The sequence below is a fragment of the Bombus vancouverensis genome, chromosome 10 (genome assembly GCF_051014615.1).
Source record: "Bombus vancouverensis nearcticus chromosome 10, iyBomVanc1_principal, whole genome shotgun sequence".
Classification (NCBI taxonomy): domain Eukaryota; kingdom Metazoa; phylum Arthropoda; class Insecta; order Hymenoptera; family Apidae; genus Bombus; species Bombus vancouverensis.
Genome location: NC_134920.1, coordinates 9099326 through 9110541, shown reverse-complemented (window position 1 = coordinate 9110541; position 11216 = coordinate 9099326). Strand labels below are relative to the sequence as shown.

The following is an 11216-nucleotide window of genomic DNA, read 5'->3' as shown; positions in this document are numbered from 1 at the left end:
AAAAATGACGAAGCACATTGCGAACACGGTAATACCCCAAAGATGTCGAAACATGACACTGTAGCACTCGTCCTCTTTCATTCTCACTCGTGCACGTGCGTTCCTTCTTCTCCCTCCTCTCGCAACATTACCATTTTCACTTTTACTTTTGCGGTACAGCCCTCACTCTTCAGCCATCGCTACAGGTGTGCTGGCGCGTTTCTTTTTGAATAAAGATTGCTCGTGCACGCACGCTTTCGCTCCGCGTCATTCCTCATGATCGCACTTTTACTTTTTGTTGCTACGTCTTTCGTATCTCCTTTTCGTACCTAAAAACTTTTCTTTTCTTAAATTTTGTCACTTTTAACATTAAGAAAAAGACAGTAAACATTTTATTATTTATATATGGTAATCTTTTCTTAAATTTTGTCACTTTTAACATTAAGAGAAAGACAGTAAACATTTTATTATTTATATATGGTAATATTCTTCATTTCTTTCTATTCGTCTTTATAATAAACAAGTCATCTTAAATATTAACGAGTAAACAAATGCTAGGTAGGTTATACTTAAATAAATAATCTGTTAAGTCATCTTTCTTAAAAATGTTGCTTCGCTTAAATTCTGTCAGTCTTAACAGTGAGAAAAACAACGGTAATTATTTGATCATTTATATAGTGTTAGGTTAGTTGTAATTAAAGCAATATGATGACAATAGATAAATATACGTTGTCATGTTGCCGTCAATAGAAGTAAACGTTAATATTTATGAAATCACCTGAATATTTTTAATAATTGTAAAGACAAACTAGTTTAAGATCATTCTAATGTAGGGCATGCCTGCATTAGTTATAATCAAACGATCGCATCAAACAAATATTAAGTTCTTCTTCTGCTAATAACAAAGAAGTCGCTCTGCAGTCACGTCGCCACATGCGCGAACGTCCATAGAAACGAATGCCCTTTCGTAAGCGGTAAAATTGTCACTAGAACGCGTATAATCTTAAATAATTAATATAACCCCAAAAATTTCAGAGATTTCGCAATAATTGTGATACCGCTATAAGTAATGATATATAAATAACTGTCCCTCGTTTCTCGCTTGAGGTCAACCTGTCTGTAACAATTATGTAAGAAATTCTTCATTTCTTGCTACTTGTAAATGGTCCATTATAATACTGAATCAACATTTTAGCTTTTGCATGAAAAAGCTAATCAAGCATTGGCTTATTATAATACTTTAATTAATGTGTTTCGTACTTAAATCAAATTTAGTTAAAAATTCAAAGCATTTGCTTTGTACAATAAATGTAAGAAGAGCTGTGTACCACTATTAGGAAATCATTCCGTATACTTTTCTCTACTCTATTCTACGTTACGGACAACAATCTTAATTAAATTTAACATATTCTCAATAGATTGGTTAAGAAAGTAAAATTGAATCAATTAACAGAGGTCGACATTATTTGATCGACAATCTAATTGTTGGTCAAAATTTATGAATGGTAATCACAATATTTATGAGAAAACTAAAATGTGAATATTCTTTATTAATAAGAATATTTTTTTCGTATTAATAAAGAATAGGGTATTTATTAATAAAAACATGGCTTTCTCAGAATTTAAATTTCCAAATATTTCCCCCCGCAAATTTAACCATTTAACGAATATTTTTTATTACTATAATTTTAATGTTTGTCCTATAGCATAGTAAATTTTTGCTAATGGCATGATTTTCTTAGATATAAATGTTAATCAATCTTGTAAAATATTATAGACAAGCACTTCAAACAGAAAAAACTTTAAAAGATGAAAAATGAGGTGTAACAAATTGTCTTTTCCTCTTTTAATTCAATGTGAGAGGTTAATAACTTATTTTATTTATGAATTTGTGTCAAGTATACGATTAAATATATTTGTGAAGCAAGTAAATATACGAAAAGAATTGTAATTAAAAATTAGGGGATGCAGAATCTTTAATCGATATAATTAAGGAAAACAGCTGGCCTCTTGTTATTTATAGATAATTCTCATTTGCCATGAATGAAGTTCCGGTCGCCACTCGTTATTCTGGTTCTCAAAGAATTTCGAAATATCCTCAATATACACGGGAATTAGATCCCCTCTGCTTCAATAAAATCATGACTGTTTCCACTTTTCACGAGACATATTGGATTTTAACAGCAGATCGAATATCGAGGATAAGTTCATATTACAAAACATCATATAAACGAAATATCACAATTAAAGTTAACATGAAAGACACGAAGAAAACTAATCACTGTTTAAATTATTCTACTGTAATAATACAAAATTTTATAAAATATCTATGATAAAAATGTAGTAGAATAATAACAACGAGCACAACGTGACAACTGTATTCGGAAAACTCACAGTGAACTTTAATCAAACTACCATCTTAAATCTATATTCCAAGGACTTTTCTATGAATATAATTTACTTTGCTTATTTAAATTTTTTAAAGGATACGGTCATAATAAATTGAAATACACATACAAAACTTTGTTTAGTTAAAAATTCAATTACTAAATATCCTAAATAAAACGTTCAGCACGAGTCATATACTTTCTTATAGTAGTTTTTTTTAATATATATATAAATTAACAAAAGCGTGCATCCAATGTATCACCGTGTTGAAATTACATATGACTAATATCAAGTTAAACAACTGAAGAAGGAGAGGTTCCAGCGTAAGCTCATTTCACGAATTACGTAAGGGCTTGTAAAGGCAATTTGACAAGACTAGCGCACGTACATAGATATACAAAATATACAAAAATCCATTTTCCCTCCTGTTTGCTACATTAACGTATAATCCGTATAATATAACATAATCGAGATACTTCTTGAAAAGAAAGGATCTATAAGTAATCACACATGTATATATAGACTAAAGTATACAGGTTGTCCCACAGAAATTTTGTCAATATGTTCTGTACGTATAAGAATAAAGCGTCATGTAACAGGAAGTTTACAGGTGCTTCACTAGAAAGTTACCACAAAAATATGAGATATGACATGTATAGATAGATGTCAATACACATCTCTCGGTTTAACACAGGACAAAGCAAAATACATAGTGTTCATTGTACATACTGATATGTGCAAAATGCTTACACACTTTTACCTATCCATAGAAAGCACTGGCAAAACTCGTATACTAAACTACAAGACACTCCGTATAATATACATAATTTAGAATATAGTTTACTTAGTCACGAACATTATGAATATTTATATCAGTAAGTACATAGATAATCAGTGTATTTTCTAATCTAATAATTGAATTAACAGAACCGATTACACATTAAACGAACTCTTCCAACGTGATTCACTCAATTCTTCGTTTCATCTTATCTCAAAAAGCTTTTCGATTTAGTTTTTCCAATCTGTATCTCATATTCATAAAATGCTTCTACAGATCTGACTGTATGGTAAAACATAGAACAACGTATTCAATTCATATTTCACGTTCATTAAATAATTTTGAACGATTAAACTGTATGATAAAATGTAAAAAAAAAAAGAAAAAAAACGAACAATTACGTGATTCAAAGTTGGATAATATTGAGCTATTCTTGTAAATGAAGGTGGGGAGAGGCAAAGAAAACTGAATGTGGGGCTGCATCGATGATCGTCCAAGGAAATATTGGGCCAACGTTATGCCTTCTCAGTTTATACCGAGCTCACCGTTCAGGTAACACGTATCGACTGTAGCCGGTCACTCTTCAAGTCTCGTTTCGTTTCGTTCCGTTCTCCAATTGTTCACTCGTGGCCAGTCGTATTCGACAAAGGATTCGGATAAAGACGAATTTTCTTGCATTTCTGTAAGTAAGTGCTTGACATTGTAACCAATGGCTTTCTTCTTTCTTCCTTTTTGCTTTGCCTGTTCCTTTCGAATGATACACTCACATAATATGTTTTGACAGTGAGTCGTCACTACAGAATAACTCTTAAGAGTTACATTTATTATTACACGCAAAGGTTCTGTCTTATTATCTTGATATTCCTTCGAATGATAAAGAAGCTTCGATCTCGCTTATCGTACATTCTATACATGTTACGGTGCTCTATATAATTTACACAAAGAATTAGTCGAGTATGATACCGGCGTTTAAATTGGCAAGTTACATTTATATTTTCAAAATTATTAATTCCTTTTGCGTAACGCTGTATTTCGTAATAAGACGAGTTCGTGCTAGAAATAAATCTCTGTTTTCTGAAAATGGACGTTGAGTAAGTAAAAATAGATACACACGATGATATATAATTCATATGATATCTAATTGATCAATGTCTGACATATAATGTAAATTTAAAAAAAAAAAAAAATGTAATCGTAACTGCTAAAAACTAACGAATGCCAAACTTTCTAAGTGAAGCAATACTCGAACGTAATAGTGACCGAGATTTTATAACGTGGAACAGAGTGATTCAACGTATATGTGTATCGTAGAACTTTAAAGTTACAAACAAATTTATGATCTGTACACTGACTATAAAAAGTTATGTGCTCAAAATACAGAATATTCGGTTCTAATCTAGCGTTAAATGTTATATACTTGGGTAGTCTTGTCAGTATTAACCGCCGAACAGAGCAAGATACCAAATGTGGAATACTGGAAATGCGTGGATATAAAGCAGTAGTTGAAACGTTACAGTTAATTTTGATATGAAATGTTACTTTTAGACTGATGCATTTTTTTGCATTGCCCAATATTGTGTATCAAGTACTTATCTTAGTACGATTAAGTAATTATCAATACTATCAGCAGTACTCGATATCAGTGTTAAGTACATCGACTTGGCTGTTGAATATTTCATAAATGCCGAATATTGAATGTCGAATATTAAGTACACAATGTGAAGTGTCTCGTACCTGTACGTATCAACAGAGTAAATATCTCTAACGTGTACTGAGTATCAAATATTACCTAAGTCCAGGCAATGAGTGTCAAACATCAAGTACCTGAGCATATTGAATGTTAAGTACTTATTAAGCGCCAAAGTGACGGATGCTAAAAGTACTGAAAAAATGACTAAATATGAAATTAGTATCTTTTCAATTATCAATGAACGGCGAATTTTTACTCGGATTTCTACTTTTATAAACCTGATTAGACGAAATCTAAGTAGAAATTTATTTCATTTGCAATTTTATGTTCCCCATAGATGTATAAAAATCCGCGGTCTCGTTAATAAATAACAGATATTCATTTTCTATGATTAACACGGAATGTCTAGTATCCACGAAAGGTATGAGAATTTGAAAGGTGCGTGAAACTATGAATAGGAATGACACATCAATGGAATGATTTAGGAATTTATATTTCGATACATATTATATGATACACCTCAGGGTAACAGAAAATTCCAAAGACGCGAGATTTTACGTACTTTCCGATCGACGCTGTTTTGTCGATTACGTAACGATCAATGTCGTTTTAAAAATTGAGAATTAGAAATGTTTGGTCCTTCCATCATAAAACGTTTTGCGAAGAGCAACGAAACAGAAGCTGATATTCTCAACAGAGAAAGAAAGAAGAAAAGAATTCTCAACAGAGAAAGCGAGACGTTTACCATTCCTCTTATTGCCAAGGTTCTTTTTTCTAAAGTAATCAAGCTTCATACGTTTCAGTTTCTTTGTCAATACGTTGTTGCGTCTCTGCATCGTCGTAAAAGTTATTGCAACATCGCCTTCCAAAGATTCTGCGAACATAATTTCCTTTCTTTTATACAGGGTTCATTTCCAGAGGATCTGTTACACTCATTGCTTTAAACATTAGCCTGAGTGTCATAATTAATAGCCGCTAAGCAAATGTAGATAACATTGAAAGGATAGAAGCAAAACTTTCAACGTAATTTGTTTGATTTTGTCTTGTGAATATTTTCTTTCGCGGAGAACCACCCGATTATATTTTATATTTTTAAGCTACAGAAGCGTATGATAATACAAAGATGCAGCGTGAACCGAACATTCGAACAAATGCAACCGTGTGCTCTTTTATATAAAAATCGGATTACATGTAGATCAACGTAGAAAACGTATCATTTGCCCAGTCTCATCACGAACACTCTCCGCTATGATTGTTTCGTAAGTCAACCTGTGTTTCTGTGATCTACTCCAATTATTCGATACTCATTGTCTTGACATCCCCATTTGATGATCGCATGCAAACTGTCTGACTTCTTTTTTTTTTGTCATTTGTTTCACAGAAGCAGTCACATAACTGAGTTGTTATGTGCGAAGTTAAGATATATTACTGTAATTTTCAATGACGAATCTCGGTGCGCTACGAACACGCAGATTTGTTTGCCATGTTCTTCCAAATACTGTAATTAATACTTGAACGAATGGCGTAATCCTTCCTTTTATTTCGACTCTATCTCGATTACTATTTTCTAATTGAACAAAAAACAAAAAAATAACTGCAAAAGAATGGAACGTGAAATTACAAAACAAAATTCGGGCTATTACTTCCCTTTCTCTGTATCCTTCGAAATACTGCTTCATTGAAAAATGAAATACCATGATTGTATTACGCGTTATCATAATAATTAACGACACTGCTTTCGGCATGCTTTAGAAAGTAGAATTTCGAAGGAATACGAATATACTGCAGTTTGGGAACGAATAGGATAATAAAAGGAAAATACACGTTGTTGTGACAACTTAGTACACATAGTACACATTTTGACAGCCGTAGAACGCCTTCTCCGCTTCCTTCGTGTGATTTATAATTTACGCTACAATTTTCGTTCCAGTGGTACAACTCTTTTTTCCGGTGCACTATTTATGTCACCGTTTTTTGCATATATATATATATATATGCGATATCTCTGCAACTTCTTGACATAAATCTGACATGGAAATTGTCTTCTACTCGTAACTTGTTATTTTTCCCTTTTCGTTTGAACGAGCTTTTAGCAAACGAAAAATCGCCATAATTTTGCGAAACTGAACGATAGACCAGATTTCTCGTCATAAAATAGGAATTTCCTTGCAAACGAAATTTAATAATTTTGTCTCTCCCCTTCTTTGTTCATATAGCGAACGACAGTTTGCCAAAATTGAAAACTTTAATTAAATACAAGACGATGGCAGAATCAAAAACGGAGGACATCCCCGATAGAATAGCGGAAACATTCGAAGGACAGAACATCCTAATCACCGGTGGGACTGGTTTTCTTGGAAAAGTCGTCATCGAAAAGTTACTCAGATGTGTACAAAACACGAAACAAATTTACATGTTGATCAGGACGAAGAAGGAAAAAGATCCGAAACATCGTTTGGAGGAAATCTTCAATTCGCCGGTAAGATATCTCTTTCGTCGCGTAAAATATAATTAACTTGTGTTCGTGGGTCGTGAATTCTTAATTTGAGTTGGTTAATTGAATTTTTTAATGGAATAAATAAAATCGACATTGTCGTACGGGCATTCTCCATATCCAAATCTATGTTTTCAAACAGAGTCAATACCAGCGTACATATAGAATTGTAGATTGACATTCAACAAATATTTTACACCGAAATGTATTTAAACGATGCAGACGATATTGCATAAGTACGAAGAACAAGCAATTAAGCCACATATGTATACGTAAACAGGTTTCTCGTAACCCGTTTTCTACGTAAGAGAATTCTTCCTGACCTAATTTTCTGGCTAGAGATATTTAGTCCACTGTTGCCATACTCTTCAAAAGATATTTCAAAAATCTACAAATGCAAGTCTTGCTAAAGTTGCATGGAAACTCATTTTCGTCCCAGTTTCCTCAGAAACTGTTACAATTGTTGCGTTAGGAATACATACATTTTACTGTTTTTAATTTATATTTCAAACACAAACACGTAGAGAAAATTTAATTAGTTAAGTGTTACGTATCGCCTGTGCGATAAAGATAGACTTAGATGTGTGCAATTTCTTTAAAGAAGTTGTTTTCACTGCTGGAAAAGGAAGACAATTTTTTTAGACACGATTGTGTAGGAATATCTAAAGTTTCAACAAATAATAACATTCCAAGACGTTATAAAATACTCTATGTATTTACTTTTGTCAAATAAGAAAATATTACTTAAACAATGACCTTTCTTAAATACGATGACGAAACAATGTCACGTAGTGGACTGCAGACGAAAATTATACACCAGTGAAAAGGCCACGAGAAAGAATCTGATCTGTACAGATGCAAGATGATTGATATTGCGCAAAGAATCGTGTTCTTCGCATATTCTTCGAATGAAATTACAGCCATCATTCCTGAAATTATTATTACATCGTGAATTTTTCTTCACAAGAAAGAAAGATTTCTTCTTTCACTTATATGAATTACCAACAATCAATCGATCACATATTATGACACGGTTGTAAATAACATAGAAATAAAGGAACTCACGTAATAGTCAGTGAAATATTTTGTGTGTAACTTATAATGTCATGTTTGAAAAAAAAAAAAAAAAAAGAGAAATTACTCGTCATCCGTCGAGTCATCTTCATTTCCTGCGCAGTGGAACATATTTCGAAATTACGTTCATAATAATTGTAACGTGAATCGCTGAAATTTTCGTGGATTTGGTTACCAACAACGAAATTCACCACGTGTAAGTAAAAGTAAGGCGGTGCGTTTTGTTACGAGACAAAAATCCGAGAAACTAAGTCAAGGCCCTATAACATAGAGAAGAGGATAGCAAACGTTATTATTACCATTATTATCAAGTCTTGTGTCCGGTGAAAGTTCTTATTTTTCTTGTACTGGTGTATTATATCATATTTTTCCTGCTACTGGCCTCTGGACCCCTTTCTAACATTCATATATACGTACACTCAACATAGGCTGAAGAATTTAGTTGTGAATTACATATACCAATTAGTGAGAAACTGGTTACAGATGAAATTTTTATAGAGGCATATGTCATGAATAGTATTCAGTAATAATTATATATATTAGTATTCAGTAAACAATAGTATTTGAATTTGGAAAAAATTTTCTGACCAAACGTTGAATTAATTTTTTACTAACAAGTAGAACAAAGTAAAATAGGACCCAAGAATCCAAGGATCCAAAATGAATCCATTGATATATTAAGCTTTAAATTTTAAGAGGTCAGTCTCATAAATTGAGCAAAATAATTCATACAAATGTAATTCCACTCTGATTCAGAAATCATTTATTTTAGCTTTTTGAGAAAGTGAAGAGGCAAAGGGGTGCAGAGGTACTTAAAAAATCAGTAACTGTTGTAAGTGGAGATGTATCGTTACCTGGGCTTGGAATTTCCTCAGAAGATAGAAAGATGCTTTGTGAAAAGATAAATATCGTGTACCATGCAGCTGCCACAGTACGGTAACGTGGTGCAAAATGAAGTATATTTGGATTATGTGTAAATAACTTGAAAATAATATTCGACTTAATCATTGAATTGTTACAGATTTGATGAATTGCTGAAGAAAGCGGTATTACTGAACACACGTGGTACAAAGCAAATGTTAGAATTAGCCAAGGAGATGAAACATCTGAAACTGTTTGCTCATATCAGTACAGCATATTGTCATCTTGAAGAAAAGGTACTATAACATATTATACTTATTTATAGTAATATATACTTGGAGTAATATATAATTTTCTTCTAGATTTTAAGAGAGAAACCATATCCACCACCTGCAGATCCTCATAAAATAATCAAATGTGTTGAATGGATGGATGATGATGTAGTTGAAGCTATGACAGATAAAATTTTAGGACACCTTCCCAATACGTATGCCTTTACCAAAGCTTTGTCCGAAGGCTTGGTTGAAGAAGCAATGCCACATATTCCAGCAATTATATTAAGGTATAGATAAAAATAATTTTTGCAGAGTATAAAGTATTTTTAATCGCGGAAGATTATTTTACCCCCCAGACCAAGTATAGTTATACCTATATGGAAAGAACCAGTGCCAGGATGGACAGACAATATCAATGGTCCCACAGGACTTTTAATTGGTGCTGGTAAAGGTGTTATTCGAACAATGTATTGTAATGACAGTAGTTATGCAGATTATCTTCCTGTTGATATTGCGGTAAATGCAATTCTTGCCAGTTCTTGGAATTTTATATATTGCAAGGACCATGAAAAGAGAGTTTATAATCTTACAAGTAGCAGTGAATTTAAGGTGTATTATCTTTTAATAAAAGTAATTTTGGATAATGATTTATACATGTAGTTAATAATTCAGTTTGTTTCATTTAGGTATCATGGGCAGAGATTATTGCCAGAGGTCGAAAAATAACAGAAAAGGTACCTTTGAATGGGGTTGTTTGGTACCCAGGTGGCAGTATGAAAAAATCAAGACTCATGCACAATATATGTGTTCTACTCTTTCATATGATACCCGCATACCTCATAGACGGACTTATTTTTCTTGCAGGCTATAAACCAATGTAAGTATACCTAAGTACATCTAAATATTGCAATTATTGAACTACAGATGTTAAATTATTTGCAAATCAAAACACTTTGACCACATTAAAGGACATAAAACTCTTACTATAAACAGTATGTGTCGTGTACAACGCCGAATACAAAAAGGTTTCGAAGTATTTGAGTATTACGCCAACAACCAATGGGACTTCGACAATTCGAATATATTCGAACTAAGGAATAAACTTAATCCTGTGGAATATAAGAAATATCAGCTACACGGGAAAGACATGGATATAGACGCATATTTCGAGACATGTATACGAGCAGCAAGAATTTACATTCTAAATGAACCACCGGAAACTTTGCCAGCTGCTCGAAGACACTTGAGGATGTAAGATCTATTTGTGAAATGATTCTCAGATCCTATCAATTTTAATAAATTTTTATATTTCTGTTGCAGCATGTATTGGGTTGACGTGATTACGAAGATACTTTTCTTCGTGTTACTAATCTATATGGTAGCATCCTGGAGTGAAAGTTTCAGAGCACTGCTAATAGGGAGTTGGTTATTTGTTACTCGAACTCTGTCGCACTAATTACTGATCTCTAGTTTTTAATACTTTTAGCAATTTAAATTTTTTCTACGACCAAATAAACTATAAATTCCCTTTTTTTTGTTTACTGTTCCATACTTTTTTTTTGAATTAATTAAAATAGTTCATAAAAGACATTGCATTATACAATTATTTTTTGAATAAATGTTTGCAAATAAAGTAATATTTCATTAAATCATTTCATATGCTCTTTTCCAAAGCAT

General features: G+C 32.4%; 1 protein-coding gene across 3 annotated transcripts; it reads left to right on the top strand.

Moving 5' to 3' along the window:
• The first annotated feature begins 3615 nt into the window (after window positions 1-3615).
• On the top strand, window positions 3616-11176 carry LOC117157069 (putative fatty acyl-CoA reductase CG5065). Of its 3 annotated transcripts, none has more exons than XM_076621987.1 (9): window positions 3616-3697; window positions 7052-7314; window positions 9176-9339; window positions 9425-9560; window positions 9627-9826; window positions 9896-10148; window positions 10226-10416; window positions 10533-10790; window positions 10860-11176. In XM_076621987.1, exons 1-9 carry the CDS (start codon window positions 3631-3633, stop codon window positions 10993-10995), a joined length of 1668 nt encoding a protein of 555 aa, XP_076478102.1. In that variant the 5' UTR covers window positions 3616-3630; the 3' UTR covers window positions 10996-11176. The 3 variants fall into 3 exon arrangements, with proteins under 3 accessions (XP_076478102.1, XP_033190652.1, XP_033190653.1); XM_033334761.2 differs by having other exon boundaries at window positions 3670-3827; XM_033334762.2 differs by having other exon boundaries at window positions 3687-3831.
• The last annotated feature ends 40 nt before the right edge of the window (window positions 11177-11216 follow it).

Excerpts from the sequence above, each read along its gene's own strand:
- LOC117157069 (XM_076621987.1), top strand. The coding sequence starts at position 3,631 with ATGATCGTCCAAGGAAATATTGGGCCAACGTTATGCCTTCTCAGTTTA. Across the intron at positions 9,827-9,895 it reads ATTCCAGCAATTATATTAAG|ACCAAGTATAGTTATACCTA; the intron begins GTATAGATAAAA and ends TTTACCCCCCAG. Across the intron at positions 10,149-10,225 it reads CAAGTAGCAGTGAATTTAAG|GTATCATGGGCAGAGATTAT; the intron begins GTGTATTATCTT and ends TGTTTCATTTAG.